The 15,387-nt window shown below is 54.4% G+C and overlaps 3 protein-coding genes across 3 annotated transcripts; 1 reads left to right on the top strand and 2 right to left on the bottom strand.

Annotated features, from left to right (window-relative positions):
- Nucleotides 1-182: 182 nt before the first annotated feature.
- Nucleotides 183-3,341, bottom strand: FDXACB1 (ferredoxin-fold anticodon binding domain containing 1; the record flags this gene model as incomplete). The annotated part of the gene is made up of 5 exons (XM_082296989.1): nt 183-1,341; nt 1,641-1,799; nt 2,211-2,414; nt 2,554-2,710; nt 3,170-3,341. The coding sequence occupies 5 exons, from the start codon at nt 3,339-3,341 to the stop codon at nt 183-185; spliced, it is 1,851 nt and encodes a 616-aa protein (XP_082153115.1).
- Nucleotides 3,342-6,377: 3,036 nt separating this feature from the next.
- CRYAB (crystallin alpha B) lies at nt 6,378-9,138 on the bottom strand. Its single transcript, XM_082296938.1, has 3 exons — nt 8,681-9,138; nt 7,687-7,809; nt 6,378-6,711 (listed from the first exon to the last, which is right to left on the bottom strand). Exons 1-3 carry the CDS (start codon nt 8,876-8,878, stop codon nt 6,508-6,510), a joined length of 525 nt encoding a protein of 174 aa, XP_082153064.1. The 5' UTR covers nt 8,879-9,138; the 3' UTR covers nt 6,378-6,507.
- Nucleotides 9,139-10,739: 1,601 nt separating this feature from the next.
- On the top strand, nt 10,740-12,635 carry HSPB2 (heat shock protein family B (small) member 2). The gene is made up of 2 exons (XM_082296931.1): nt 10,740-10,897; nt 11,759-12,635. The coding sequence occupies exons 1-2, from the start codon at nt 10,804-10,806 to the stop codon at nt 12,208-12,210; spliced, it is 546 nt and encodes a 181-aa protein (XP_082153057.1). The 5' UTR covers nt 10,740-10,803; the 3' UTR covers nt 12,211-12,635.
- The last annotated feature ends 2,752 nt before the right edge of the window (nt 12,636-15,387 follow it).

The following is a 15,387-nucleotide window of genomic DNA, read 5'->3' on the forward strand; positions in this document are numbered from 1 at the left end:
TTGGTCCTCATTAACAGGAATCCCACATTTAAACGCGTGCAGGTGCTCAAAGTCCACCCCGCCTTTGTGGGAGGCACTGCAATAATAACACAGTGTCAGTTCCAACGAGATGCAGGTGACGTTCTCCAGGTCAGAAACCGGCACAGGAGCTGCCAGAGCCCCTGCAAACCATGGGAGATGTTCTACCTCAGGGTCACACCCAGGTGTTGCTGCATTTCCTCCCGAAAACGCAGCTGCATCTCCGCTGCCTCCCGGCAGCCCAGGGCCCTGTCACAGGACTGGAAAGTCACCCTGTAGCAGAGGCTCCTCCGTCCTGTCCCTGGCTGCTGGAAACTGTCCCTTAACTGGATGGAAACGACCATTTCACCTGACACCCTCCTGGCAAGGGTGTGAAAAGCCACTTCATCAAACTCCTCCCCATCAGGAACCCAGAAGCTGACATCGTGCACGTAGGAAGGTGGATAGAGGGAAAAACTCTTGAAAAGCCTCAACTCTCCCTCAGGAAACTGCTGCAGAAAGCGCCTGTCCGATGTCCAGAGCATTCTCCAGTCGGATATTCCACAGAGCAGCATGGCCAGGAGGTCCAGGTTCAGCGAGACCGAGACAACAACCAGCTCACTGCTTTTTAATTCATCAGGAGCTGTCCTGATAACCCCCACACAGGAGCCCGAGGGGTCTGGGTCTGTCCCCATGCAGATGAAGTGCTGAATTTCACCCAGCTGACATTCAAAAGCAGCAAAGTCATTTAGCTCAGTTCCAAAACTTGTTGCTTCCTGCAGGCTGATGCTGGGTTTAATGCCAGAAACGGCCTGGTGAAGAGAACTCGTGGTGGTTTTAATGTTATCCACCAACATCTGGATACAGCTGTTCTCTGTGCCCCTCCTAACTGCGAGCACAACGAGCATCTCATGGAAAGCAGGCATGGAGCAAGGAGTGATCCGACACTGCCTGAAAACTGGCCCGGAAAGAACATGAAGTGTCCCTGGGGAAAAGGCTCCTTTTTGTATTATTGCCTGAGCATGAGGCAGGAGGGAAGGCCTAAGATAAAACTGCTTTGGAATGGGGCATCCTTCTTGTACACTCCTATCTGTGTCCTGGTCAAAATGGGAAAACCAAACTGTGTTTTCCAGTCCCTGAGATGTTTCCTCAGTGCTTGGAGCCTCCCCTGGGCTCAGAGCGATCCAGAAGATGTTGGAGTGGCAAACACCCTGGAGGTGACCCTGGTGGAGCAGAGGAAGGCAGGAGCTGATGTTCTGCAGTGGAAAAGCCTGGCTGAGCCCTGCACTGAGCTTCTCCTTTATTGTCCTTACTGGATGACTTGAATTCACTTTGAGGAAACCCCTGCGAAAAATAAAAGTGCAAATTACAAACACCACTACACAGATTTCCTTCCTGTGGCCATAATTAGAGCCCAGCAATTCACCCAAAACATTCTTAAGCCAGGAACTACCTGACCAAGCCAAGTCTTTCACCAAAGGTGATGCACATTTTCAGGGCAGTGGTGTTTGTCTGCAGGTTACAATCAAGAATTAACTGCAAAAAAGGACTCAGCAGTCACCATGTGCCTTTATGTGACCCCTCTGCTGGTCATTCCCACTGAGAGCAGGAGAGCTCAATCAGAAACTAATTATGAAACTCACCTATTAATTTTATCAGCGAGGACTTGTGGCACTTGAAAAGAAACTTTTTGGCTTCCCAGTTGTGTCTTGCAGCTCATGGGTGTTAAACACAGGGGTGGTGTGCTCCGTGTGAAAATGTGGTTCAAAGCACCCTCTACACAGAAGGATTTATCCTGACTCCTGAAAATACACAAAACCAGAGCAAAGTCACTGATAGTTTCTGACATTTAATGTGCCACAAGTAGGCAGGACCAGATGATGGCCAGAGGTCCCTGCCAGCAGCAACCCCCACAGTCCTCCTGTCTTTAGGCTGAGATTGATACTTGTTCTGAAATGGATGCTTTTGACCTTTAAAATCCTCAGATAGTCTTATTTTTAGAGGGTGCTTTGGCAGGAAGCTTGCATTTTAATCTTGCCTATTCTGCTTAGAGATGAACAAGAACTGCAGCTATTTTAAGGAAAATTTTAAGGAAAATTTCAAGGAAAATGAAAAGGAGTTCCTCTCCAGCCAACAAGACCCTGAAAGAATATTCTAGTGCTGGCTTTAAGAGCACAAACATCAGAATTTCAGTTTTGCCACGTGATGGTTACCTGTAACCCGTGCATTTGTATCCGTGGATAGTCTCTGCTCTAAAAGGGTGAACGTCGCTCAAGATAAACCCAGCTCCCGCTGCCACAGCCACGATTTGCCAGCTGTTGTGCCACTCCCTCCTGGGCTGGTCCGCAGGAGTGCCACCCTGGCCATTGCAGAGGGCCACGTGGACCTCTCCCTGCTCTGCCAGCACTTCTGCGCAGCTGGAAGGGAAGCCAGGCAACAAGAAAAGTCCTGTTAGCACACCCACAGATCCGCCAGTGCCGGAAAAACACCTGGAATGCAGCTGGACAGCTGTGCCACGGCAGTTAATTAACACAGAATTATTTCTGGTTTACTCACCTATGGAAAAAGCAGGCAAGGAGCTCCCTGTTCTTCACCACCCCGGCCTTCCTCCCACAGTGAGGGAAGTTGAAATAAATACGATCAAATTCCCGTTTTCCTGGTAAAAAGTACTCCTTCAGCTTGGTGCAGTCCACAGAGAACACAACCTCGGCTCCTGCAACAGCAAACACAAAACAAGGCTCTGACGATTATCAGGGAGGCAAATTTTAAAGAAAGGTGGGAATGCGAGTCCTCCAGGCCATTTTTAAGTAGGTGAGGGCTGCCTCGAGCACTGGGAACACCAGGAAGCCCTGCGGGGTTCCCTTTGCCCTTTGCCCTCCTTCAAGGCAGCAGAAACCCCTGAAGACAGTTGAAAACAGTCGTTTCAGTACTATTTCCGTGCTATTTCATCCCGATCACATTTTGAGGTATTTCCTTTAGCCAGCTGGGCCATTCCAGTCCCTCCCTGGAGTGACGGGGGGCTCCCAAGGCACACGGCAGCGGGGACCCGCGGGGCAACGATGCCACTCTGGGTGCCAGGAGGGTGCCAGCGAATGGCTCAGCAGCAGCCCCCGCTCCAAGCCCAAGCCCATGCCCATGCCCAGCCCGTCCCCGGCTGTCCCCGCAGTCGCACCGCTGTCCCGCAGCCGGCGGATGCTCCGCGCCGCTCCGCCGCGCCCGGCCGCCTCCTCCTCGCTCTCGTAGCAAGTGGCCACGACGTGCGTGCCCCGAGCCCCGCACAGGGCCGCGGCGAAGGAGAAGTTGCCCTCTCCGAGCAGCAGGACGCGGCGGAGCGGCGGCCCCATGGCCCCGGCTCGCAGCCCCCGGCGCTCGCTCATGACGTGCGGCGCGGTCAGTGGCCACTGCTGGTGGCGTCGGGCCCCCGCGGGCATCCCCGGGGGCTCCTCGGCAGCCGGGCGGTGGCGGTGTCCCGGAGAAGGAGGAGCTGCGGCATCCCCGGCAGTGGGAGCGGTTCGGGAGCTCTGCCGGCCGGCGTGCGGCAGGAAATGGGTGTTGCGGGAGGAAAACAAGAAGAGGGGAAAAAAAAAAAAAGAAAAAAAAAAAAAAGAAAAAAAAAAAAAAAGCAGTTGTTAAAAAGCCGAGGGATCGTAGGATCACAGAATCGCGGAATGGTTTGGGTTAGAAGGGACCTTAAAGGTCATCTCCTTGTGCAGGGACACCTTTCACTACCCCAGGTTGCTCCAAGGCCCATCTTCAAACACTTCCAGCCACTTCGCAGCTTCTCTGGGCAGCCTGTGCCTGAGCCTCACCACCCTCACAGGGTAAACTTTCCTATTAATATCCAATCTAACCCTGCTCTCTGTCAGTTTTGAGCCATTCCCCCTTGGCCTGTCACCCAGGCCTTTGTAAATAGTCCCTCTCCATCTTTCCTGGGGGCTCCCATCAGGTACTGCAAGGCCACAATTAGTTCACCCTGAAATCTTCTCTTTTCCCAGCAATCCCAATTCTCTCAGCCTTTCCTCATAGCAGAGGAGTTCCAGCCCTATAATCAACTTGGTGGCATCCTCTGAACTCATCTTCACCTGTACCTGCCTCTGCCTGTACCTGCAGTTCTTTCACTCTGACAATATTTGTGCAGCTTTAATTCCCAAAGGGGAGAAGGGGAGGCAGACAGAAAGAGAAGAAAAGGAGAAGAGAAGCAGTGGAAAGGTGCTGGAAGCATAATTTGGTGTCAGATAATTGCAGGCATAATCAAGGTGTAATAAGAAGGTCCCTAATTCCTCAACAGGGTGCTACAAGGTAAATTAATTATCCTGCCTCACATATGTGTATGATGCCTTTGAGAAGGAAGGAAATTATGGTCTGTGATATACACAACAGCCAACTTTGGGTGTCACCTGCTCTATTTGTGTGCCCACAGCTGCCCCACAGGGCAGGGACAGTGTGTCAGGACAGCGTTGCACACGGATGATGACAGAGGAAGGTTTGCAGTGGGCAAAGCTGAGCTCCAACACGGACCCAGCACCACAGTTTGTGAGCTCTGGGCCAGGCATTGGGTCCCTGTGGCCTTGGGTGAATCATTTTGTCTATTTTAAAGGGTGGGGAAGTGGCCTGGAGAAAATAATTACCACACAAACTTCCCATTCCAATAATTAAAAAAACCCCTCCTCCAAACTCATACTCAGCCATGCTAAATGTGAGTTTTCCTTTCCAGCACACTCACTGATTGGAAACAACCTGCTGCAGATTACAGGGGGACTTCAGACAGTGAATTTTACGTGTGTGGAACTGGGACAATCTGTTGGATGTGAGGAGCTTCTCGGTGATGTTTGTGCCTGGAGATGAGAGAGGTGTTTTCTGTCATTCTCTCCGTGCTGGGCTGTGCTCCTGTGCCACCCCAGAACAGGTATTTCAGGTCACTCAGGGAGTGGTTTTGTATTTCAAGTATTCTTGTCTGGCTGACCTCATCCAGTTTATCCCCAGAGAGCTTTCACTCAAAATGCCCATTTCTTGCTGCTGATTTGAGCCTGACAAAACCCCTGGGCTGTAGAAAAGATTTCCCTGAGCTGCACTTTCAGGATAAATTCTTACTATTTTTCCTTTCAATGTTGATTCTTTCAGGATTTGAACAAAAACCTCATTGATTTCCAGGCCACCACCCTGAGCTGGAACGTCCTTTGAGCAGCCCAGCTGCTCAGTCCTGCTGCACTCCAGGCCTCCAAGTGGAGAAGGAACAAGAGGGATGCAGGAAAAGCAACAGAAACCCTCAGGAACCAGTGGTGCAGGGATTTCCTTCCAGCACCAAGACCTGTCACACATGAAAGCCATGTGGAAAATGTTCTTCCTGCTTTTTAATCTGTAACCTCTGTGTGTGTCTGGGGTTTGTTCTGGTGTGCAGAGGTGGCTGTGCCTGGCCAGACAAGCCCAATTAACACCTCAGCTGGGAGAGCTAATTAGAACCAGCTAATAGGAAACACCAGACCTTGGAAGTAAGGGGGGATTTGGGGTATTTGACAGTGACCCCACATCACAGAGTGCTCATTTTATTTTTCTCACCTACAGCCACAGAAGAAGGATTTCCTCTGCTCATCTGAGGTGTACTGTGATCCCTGCTAACAGAACTTTTGTCTTAGCAGGGATAAGGAACATAGAAAATAGGTCAGCTCATGACTGAGTCTGGTGATCTGTGTGACAGATCTGTGGCATTCTGTCCTTTTTGAAGATGAATTTTAGAAACTCAGTTCCAGTAATCCAGACTTCCCTTTCTACCCCTTTGAAGAGAGGTGCTAAGCAGATGAAGATGCCTGAAAAGGACTTTAGTAGTGGTTTGTATCACTCAGCAATGCTGGCATAAATCAGATTGCTGCTACAGACATCAGATGCTGCTCACTGTTTGAAGGGCACTTAACACCAGAGTTTCAAAGGGATGTGATTTGCATCATCAGGGCAAGATGTTTTTCTTCTCTTGGGGTAGATCTGTGTTTACTGCAGCCCTGCAGTTTTCACCTGCAGCTGCTCTGAACTGGCTGCAGCCCCTGGATGTTTCTCCATCACATGAATCATTCTAGAGATTTAAGATACAGTTGTATTCCAGCCAGCTGTTATCAAATACCCACACTTCAAATGGGTTTCAATTGTCATGGAGCTGTTTTACCAGTTTAATCTCCACAGGAGAAACTTTCCTGTTGCTTGTGAAACACCCTGAAATCCTCTGGCAGCGTTGAAGTGAGAGAGAACACAGCGTGTGATGTGCAACGTGCTGCTGAACACCCAGATAAGCTGTCCTGCACACACCTGCCACCCAAGAATGATGTTCCCCTGCACCTTTTATCCACCTTTCTCAACCCCAAACCCCAAACAAATCAATCCAAACTGCTTATCCATGGTTTATTCGTTAGTAAACTTACTCAGCATAAATAATACGAGCAGCCATTCGGTACAGCTGGCATCTGATGGAGGAAAGAGCTCTGGAATGGCTCCCCAGGGCGGTTTAGGGCAGCAGAGCAGCCCCTACTTCCTCTGGGCGCCGGCGATGGCCGGTTTGTCCTCGCGGGTGATGGGGATGGTGCGCTCGGGGACGTCGCTCTGTTTGCGGGGAGCGCTCACGGTCAGCACCCCGTCCAGGGAGAGCGATGATGTGATGGTCAGCGGGTCCACGTCGTCTGGGATCCGGTATTTCCTGTTGAACTCCCTGGCGATGAAGCCGTGCTCGTCCTGCAGAAAGGAGAGGAGAAGCGGCTTCTAATTAGAAATATTTGCCCGGTTCCGCCTTAACCACGGGGCTTTTGCTTAAAGGCTGCTAAAGGGGAGTTGGGGCTCTCAAAGGAAAGCTTTCCAGGGAGTTAAAAGGGTTCTGTGATGAGCTGCCCTCTTTAAAGAGCCACAGTGAGACATGGCCTGGGCTGCAGGTGCCTGCAGGTCCACACAGGGTATTTACAGGAGGAGGCTTTGTGTCACCCCTGTGCCGGCATTCCCGAGGTGCCATTCCCAACCACACCTGCCCTGGAGACCCTCAGTGCTTGATCTCAGTGCTCGATTATGTTCTTGGCCAAAAAGAGTTCCAGAAGCTACACCAGGATTACAGGCTCCCACCAGCGACGGGGAGCGCTGGGTTTCCTGACTGACACATCTGTGCTCCTGGGAGCGCCTAGGAATGGCAGTTCCAGGGACACAGCTACTTTGGGGACAGGGGATGGGGACTGGAAATGCTGTTACATCCAGCTCTGGGCATGGCTTTGCATTTCTGCCTGCCCAGTGTCCACACAGGTCTCCAGAGCCAGCAAGGAGAGGGATGGACGACAGCAGAACACAACTTTTAAAGGATTAGAAACTGATAGCTGGGCCTAAGAAAGGTTACACACAGGGCAATGCACTGATTCATTATGTGGCTTAAGTATTACAGTTCATTTTTAGCTCATTGGACGCCTCCCTGCATTCCTGGCCCCTTCCCAGAAAGAAAGGAAGCCCAAAAATGCCCATTTCACAGACGATTTTCCAGTTCAGCTCACAGTTCATGCAACATCAGCAATAAACCTCCACCCTCTTGCTGCCCTGTCTGGGATCAGCTGGGAGTGGATTGCACGGAGCATCTTGATAAAAAAAATTACACATATTTGAGATGAGCACAGGATTGTTTTGCAGTCACCAGAGGTGAGGGAGTTCCCAGTGACAAAGTTAAAGCAGAGGTACCTGGCGCTCCTCGTGCTTCCCGTGGATCTCGATCATGTCCCCGAGCACCTTCACCTTCAGCTCCTCGGGGGAGAAATGTTTCACATCCAGGTTCACATAAAATTTGTCCTTATCCAGTCGCATCTGCAAAAACCAGGAGGTGACTTCAGAAAAGAGCAGGTGAGGGTCAAAAAAGAATGCAGCAGGTCAAGACTCGAGCTGGTCTCTACACACACACACTGACCTTTATTTTGGGATCTGACCTGAGTGGCTCTGACCCTTGCTGGCCTTGCATTAATGCCCATCAAGGACCTAAGATTCTCAACCTGAATTAGTTAAAACTGACTCTTTATTTAAAACTGACTCTTTATTGTGGCTGCTTCACTGGGCAGCCAGACCCAGGTCACTAAATCAAGGAGAACATTATGCAAGGATAAAAAAATAATACTTCCACTCCTTCTGCTTGCAATAGCTCCTCAAGCTCCTTGTAAATAAGACAGTTGACTTGCAGGACAGGCAGGAGCAAGGAGGCACCTGCTCCATGATCCTCTTGGTCCTGGATCTTATTAAAATGCTGTTTTTCTGGGCAGTGATTGTTTAAAATAGGCCCCTTTTCCCTCAGCAGCCGTGGGCTCCTGCACTGCCTGACATGAGGATCCCACGGCCCCTGTGCTCTTCACTTCTCAGGTGGGAGCGGGATTGAATGTTTGGCACAGCAGACTCGGAAATGAGGGAAATGAGATAAATTAGGGAAATGAGGGAAATTAATCTTCCTCCTTTCCTCTGGCAGCTCCCAGGGTCACCTGCATGCACCCTGAACTCAGTTTGCCTCTGTTCCCAGCACTATGGCAAGACTTGCTCCATCCCAAACAATGCAGAGGCACAAACACAGCACCCTTTTCCCCAGCCTTTTTCCTAAATAACCACCTACGAGCATCTTCCAAGCTCTCAGCTCTCCTGGGCCTCCAGAGCCACCAGGCTGTGCCCCCAGCAGTCACAAAGAAGCAAAGATTACCTCGGAGAGTCCTGTCTCTAGCCAACTGGGCATCCGAAGGATGGGGGATCTCATCAGGAAGGGGCTGAAGCTGGGGGAAACAGGGAGCAGCTCTGACTCCGGCAGGTGCTCGCCGAAAATCTGGTCAAAGATACGACTCGGTGCCAACCAAGAGAAGAAGGGCCTGCGGATCAGGGGGTTGTGGATGGTGATATCCATTGGAGAGCGCTGGAGGAGCCTGGCAAACAACTGTGCTGCAGTGCCGTGCCGGGAGCGGGGACAGCTTTATACCCGTGCAGCTGGCCTGGCCTTCCACCCCCCCGAGGCCTCTTGAACAGTGGTGTCAGGGATTTTATTGTCCCACTCCTGGGCTGGGCCCTTCGGCGGTGCCCAGTAGCTGTCTGAGGGATTTGAGCGCGCGGCTGAGGAGGAGGGGGCAGGGGAGAGGAAGAAAAGGAACCCAATGGGGCAGCAAGAAGCCGGAGTGCCCAGGCGCCCGCCCTGCTGCCCACGTGCTGTTTATCCACACAGGCCGGGAGGGCTTGGCGGATGTTCCCAGCTGCTCTGGATGCCAGCGGGATCAATGCAGCTCCTATCTTTGGCTCAGGGGACCAGGACAAGGGGCCGTTGTTCCCAGCACCGAGACCTCGGCTCCCACATCGCCCACCGGGGCTGTGCCTCTCCCGGCAGCACAGGGAGCCCAGAGTCAGGGGCAGGGAAGGTGCCAGGAGGGCTCTGCTGGGATGCCCCTGGCACTGCAGCTCTGGAGCCCAGCGAGTCCTGCTGCCCTCATGGTGTGTGTAAATAGAGCATGGATTTCTCCACCAACACTCCTCATCTTTTGCCCACTGCAGAACCCATTTTTCTGGAGAGAGGACCCCCATGCTGTGACGCCAGAGAGAACCTGGGCATGCTCACGGCCTCCACAGAGCAGAGCACCTCTGTCTGCCCCTGCCCCTGCACTAACCTGCCTTCCTGCAGCTCTTCTCCTAATAATTCACACATTTATTTTAATTCCTGCCTCGCCCGTGAGCCCAAATCACAGGAATGGGCTCAGCCTAGCAACTGTTGAAGGGCACGAGCTTCTCTGCCTGTGAGAGCTCGCAAGTTAAACACAGTTTCTGGCTCAGAGGCACTGCCAGCTCTGCCAGCCCTTTGCAAAAGGCTCTGAGCCTCTTCCTCTCGGCTTGCCTGGAAGAATAGGGAGCAGGATTTGCTCTGTGCAGCAGCCCAGACCATAAATACCCTCTCCAAGTCCCCATTACATCAACAGCACTGCACCTGCTCCCTCGCACTGCTGGGCTCAAGGAAAGCTCTGGTTTCAGGGTATGCAGAGCTCAGCTGGGCACTCCTCCCCTGCTGCAGCACCAGCAGCCCACCAGCCCTGCTCAGTAAAACTGGATTTAGGCCACATTCAGAGCCTGGGCTAACTGGTGATGTCTGGCAGCAACATTTCTCCGTGACACTGTGCCAAAGCCCTGGCCAAGGGCAGAGCCTGGGCAGCCAGCACGGCTCAGGATGGGGAGGTGACAGCAGTGGGATCTGGGTCCTGTCTAACTCCCTGCAGCCCTTCACCACTCAAAGCAGCAAAAGACTTGAGCTCAGTTTTTTGGGAAAATCAGGCTCCTCACGTAGGGAACAGGAGGGGCTTGAGCCCCAAGCTCATGGTGGGAATTACATGACCTGAACATCACCAGCCACCCACGGGGGCTTAGGGCCACCAATGCCAGTGTCAGGGGCTCCCTGAGCCTGCTACCATGAGCCTCTCGCTGGCCTTTGCTTTGGAGCAGCAGAGCCGGGGGCCTGTCCTGCCTCCCTCAGCTCCCAAGTCCCGGCTGTGCTCGGCTGCCCAAGCACTTCCTGCAGCCCCTGCTCCAGAAGGGACCCTCAGAGGCTGGGGGGATGTGCAGGGTGTCCCCGAGGTGTCCCTGGGCGCAGGCAGAGCCTGCCCTCCCTGCTGGAATGCAGTGAGAAGCTTCCCTGGCTGCCCTGGCCCGGCACCCTGGGGCCTGTGCGGGGCTATTTTGGTCCATCTTTATTATCACACACTCCTCCCTTTGGAATTCACCCAGCTGAAGCCTCGCAGCCTGCAGCCTTCAGTCCGAGAGGCAGCGAGGGCTGGGAGGAAGGTGCCCGTCCCCGCCATGGCCACCCGCACCGTGCCCCACGCCTACCCCATGAGCTGCGAGTACGAGTTCGCCAACCCCAGCAAGATCTACGACCAGAACTTTGGGGAAGGTAAGGAAGGAGCTGGGATCCCCCCCTGCCCTGCACCTTTCTCCCCTCTGCTGCAGGAGGGCTGGTGGAGTTCCCTCTGGGGAGCTCGAGCTCCAGAGCAGGTAGCTGGGGCCGAGGAATTCTGAGTGGAGGAACACAGATCAAATCAGGGGGAAAAGCCAGGGAATATCCAGGGTCTGTCTCTTCATGTCCACTTCTCCATCCATGCCCACTGCTGCCCATCCCGTCCCTCCCTCGTGCCACCCATGCTCTGGCATTCATGCACATGCTGTGAAAACATGGAGCAAAAAACGCTCAGGGGAGGGGGGGGAAGCTTTTCCAGCCGGGGGGATGTGGAGAAAAGCTGAGCTGGGGCGTTCAGCACAAAGCTGGGCAGTGGCTGGCGGAGGGGAAGGAATGTGGGCAGCAGCAGAACCATTCAGCACCAGCACAACAGCGTGAAAAGGCAAAAAGCTCCAAGGAAAGCCCCCTGGACAATGGCACACAAAAGGCCTTTAGTTCCTCAGGGCGGTTTCTTCACCATCAGCAATTTCCATGCCCATCCCTGCTGTGGGCTCTGCGCTGCACAGCTCCCAGCACACCCAGCAGGCCCTCCCTGTGCACCCAACATGTGAAGCTGGATGCCAGCCCTGGGCTTGCTGGCAGCCCTGGGCAGCCTGGTGGCAGGCAGTGGCTGGCAGGGATGCGGCTCTGGGTGTGTTTTAGGGGCACAAAGGTGGGAACTGCAGCAGACTCCACCCCTGGTGTGGTGATGTGGCGAAGCCAAGGTGTTTTCCAGGTCCCAAACTCCTCCTGTCACCCTCCCCTGTCTGCTGCTCCAACCCCATTCCCTGGCAACTCCTCACTGAGTCTCCTTTCCAGGTGTGTCCCCATCCGAGATTTTAGCCCCTGCCCTGTACCACGGCTACTACATCCGGCCCCGGATCAACAAGCAGCTGGAGAGGGGCACCTCGGAGATCTGCCTGAACGAGCACAAGTTCCAGGTGTTCCTGGACGTCTGCCAGTTCCTGCCTGACGAGCTCAGCGTCCGCACCGTGGACAACCTGCTGGAGGTGGTGGGGCAGCACCCGCAGAAGGCTGACCGCCACGGCTTCATCTCCAGGGAGTTCACCAGGACCTACATCCTGCCCCTGGACGTGGACCCCTTGCTGGTGAGGGCCACCTTGTCCCACGATGGCATCCTGAGCATTGTGGCTCCCCGGACAGGCAAGGAGCTGAAGGCCAGAGTCAACGAGGTGAAGATAACCCAGCAGGAGCAGCCAGTGGGGGAAGAACAACAGTCTGAGGAAGGAAAAGAGAAGGAAAAATCCTAAAGGCCCCAGATGTGGGGAGGTGGGGGGGACAGGGATGGGGAATCCGCAATGCCAGACCCCTACTTCTCACCATCAGTGTTTAGCAGGGCCCTGAGGCAGCCACACTTGTGCTTCTCAAGGCTGATGGCTGGAAAAAAAAAAGGACTTGGAACTGGAAAGAAGAGTGGGACTGAAGTGTGAGTGTGAGTGACTGTAATGCAAGTTTTCTCCTGGGTTGGGTCACCATGCAGGGCGTTCTGCTCTCACCCCAGGGTCACTCCTACCCCAGAATGTGAGGCTGTGTCTCAGAGGACTGTGCTCTAGCCCAGAAGGGCACTGGGAAGAGAGAAAAGGGGATGCCAGTGCCTGGTTTCTGAGCTGGTGGCTGAGTTGCGTGGCGGTGGAAGGTGGGTGTTGGTCTGTAAAAGTGCCTGCAGCAATCAGGAGGAGAGAGGAATAAATCTGCCTCTGCTCTTCTCTTGTTTGCCTTGGATTTGTGTTGCTCCTGTGCAGCAGGAAGGAAGGACAGTGCCCAGCTGGGAGTCCACGCTGAGCTCACCTGTGGCACCAGTGGGGTCATGGAGGGACTGTGGCCACCTCTGTGCCCCACCCCCCAGCCCAGCTGCTGTTTTTAGGGAGCCCACAGGCAAGTGGCCTCAAGGACAAAAAAGGGGTGCAGTGATGAGCCCTTGGAGGGTCCCTGAGCATGTCCAGACCTGCAGCTGGAATGAGCCCAAATAAATGAGTGCCAAGCCACAGCCTGTACCTGCTCAGCCTTTCCGTTATGGGACATCCCACACACACAGATCTTTGTGAGGGGACTGAACCCCAAAATACTGAGGGGAAAGGCTCTGCTCAGACTCCAATTGCCTTGCTGGTGCCCCAGCCCTCTCTGTGAAGTCAGGGAGGGGCTGAATTTGGCCCCTTTTGCAGCCACTGTGATGCTACGTGAGCAATGTCCCCGTGGTCTCATGATGGGGACAGGGATCGTGTGTGCTGCCGGCACTGGCAGCTGCTGCCCCGATGGCCCCAGGGCTCAGCAGGTGACAGTTGCCACCCTTGTGTCACCAGGGCCAAGCCAGGCACACAAAATGCTGTGTCAGAGGCTAAATTTGGGGGTGTTTGGTGTGCAGCTCTCCCACAGAGGGGAGAGGCTGTTCCAAAATCCTCAGGGATGTGACTTCTCCCTCTCCTGTGGCTCTGCCTCCACCCCACTCTGCCTCCAGGAACACCTGGGGCCAGGAATGCCCTGCACAGGAGCCTGTCCAGCACATCCCTTTGGGATCTGGAACACGGATATGAGGCTGGGTTTTGTCCCCTGCCAGGCAAAGTGGGATCCAGACCAGAGCACAGCACTGCCCAGCTATTTCCAGCTATTTTCTGCTTCCCAGGGCGCTGCCTGCACTGAGGATCAGTCAGATGAGGAGCAGCCCTGCCTGCCAGGCTCAGGAGGCAGAGGGAGGGTGGCTGAGCCTCCCCACCCCAGTGCAGAGCAGGTACCCTCAGAGTCTGAACTCCTGCCCTGACTCCTGCGGTAGAACCAGGTTTAACTGTCAAAATAAAAATCAGCTTTATAACAGGCGCTCTCTAAGTCATTAATAACAATTCCAGACATAATTCTGGGCCAGTGACTTTCAGTCACCTGCATCCCGCTCACCCAACACCTGCCCAGACCCCAGATCTCAGGAGGCTTGGGTTCCTGAGCCCTGTGGTGAGGGCAGAGCCCCGTGGCTGTGTGTGGGCTCAGGCACAGCCATCATTTCCTCAGTCCCCCCTCATAAAAGGCTTCCTCAGGCTCACTCACACTTCGTGGCAGCAGCTGTAAAAGGCTTCTCTTTGTCCCTGCTCCGGCAAGAAACGCTGATGGTCCCCTTGCTCCCTGCAGGTTTCCTGTGATTGGGATAAACTCCTTCTCTGGGTTGGGGATGGGGGATGGCAACGCGTGAGCCTGGAGCTGGGCAAGGAGAGCACACACACGGCACACATGGCACGGGCTGGGACATCAGATGCCATCTGTCGCCGCTCAGCAGCTCGCTGAAGCACTGGGGGCTGCAAACAGCACATGGCCAGGGCTGGGGCTGCACTGAGAGAGGATTCTGAGACAAAAGGAGTGCCCAAAACAGTTCAGAGCTCTCTCTCTCTTCTTCATTTTTGATGGCAGCTCGGTGTGTGTCTGCGCCACACCTGTCCCGGTGCCTGAGGGACCTTGACACTCTTGCCACAGAGATGCCCAGCATCAGCAGTGACTGCACAATTCTGTGCCCTCCCCAGCTCTCCCTGGCCCTGTTTTTGCTCTCCCCTGAGTTCATTCTCCCCTGCTGGGCACTGGTGCTGTGCCGGTGTCACAGCTCTGTCGGCTGGCAGTGCCCGGGGGCGGGCAGGGCTGTCCCTCTGCTGTCCCCGCTGCTGTCCCCGCAGCCTGGCAGGCTGTGCAGGGCAGGATCGCCGGGAGCCGTGCCTGCTCTCATCCCGCAGACACAGCCTGGGGAGGGAATGCGGAGTGGCAGCCAAGCGCTCCCCGGCCCTGCCAATGTTTTTGATGCTTTTCTGTTTCTCTGGTGGAGCTCGAAGCAGCAGCTCCAGTATTTGTGAAAGAGGCTGATGGGAACAGGCTCCCAGCCTTTTCTTTTTTCTCCTTCCCCACAAAGCAACAAAGCCCAAGTTATCCCAGAAATCAAAACAGGCACTGGTTCGTTAAAACAACAGCGTCTGTGGCAAGCCCAGAGACACCGTCTGCAGCTTCCCAAGCAGGGACAGGCTCCTGGGAACACCTGGGCTTTGCAGGACCCTGAGGACATGGGACCAGCACTGAATCCCAGCTGCCTGCGTAAACCTAATCCTAAATTCTGTGCCACTTCTCCAGCCCCAAGCTGAGGGGCAGTGTCAGAGCAAGGCTCAGGCTCTGCAGGTCACGGTGCAGCCCACCCAGGAGTCAGCTGTGACCCTTCCAAAGCAGAATCCTTCTCCCCCTGCCACTCCTGGACAGATCCAAGCTTTGCTCTGCCCTTGGGCAGGTGATAAATGGTGCTGTGAACCTGGCTGAGAGCTTGGGCACACCTGGAGTGGGGGACCAGGGCCAGCTCCTGTCACAGAAAGGTGAATTAAAACTCACCCCTTTGTGAGGACACCCCTCGAGGGGTCAGACCTGCACAGATCTGGGGCTGACTGCCGAGGCAACGCCGTGGGGCAGAGTTTCTG

This window comes from Coloeus monedula (genome assembly GCF_965178545.1).
Source record: "Coloeus monedula genome assembly, chromosome: 25".
Lineage (NCBI taxonomy): Eukaryota > Metazoa > Chordata > Aves > Passeriformes > Corvidae > Coloeus > Coloeus monedula.

Excerpts from the sequence above, each read along its gene's own strand:
- HSPB2 (XM_082296931.1), top strand. The coding sequence starts at position 10,804 with ATGGCCACCCGCACCGTGCCCCACGCCTACCCCATGAGCTGCGAGTAC. Across the intron at positions 10,898-11,758 it reads CGACCAGAACTTTGGGGAAG|GTGTGTCCCCATCCGAGATT; the intron begins GTAAGGAAGGAG and ends TCTCCTTTCCAG.
- CRYAB (XM_082296938.1), bottom strand. The coding sequence starts at position 8,878 with ATGGATATCACCATCCACAACCCCCTGATCCGCAGGCCCTTCTTCTCT. Across the intron at positions 7,810-8,680 it reads TAGAGACAGGACTCTCCGAG|ATGCGACTGGATAAGGACAA; the intron begins GTAATCTTTGCT and ends TGGTTTTTGCAG. Across the intron at positions 6,712-7,686 it reads GGAAGCACGAGGAGCGCCAG|GACGAGCACGGCTTCATCGC; the intron begins GTACCTCTGCTT and ends TCCTTTCTGCAG.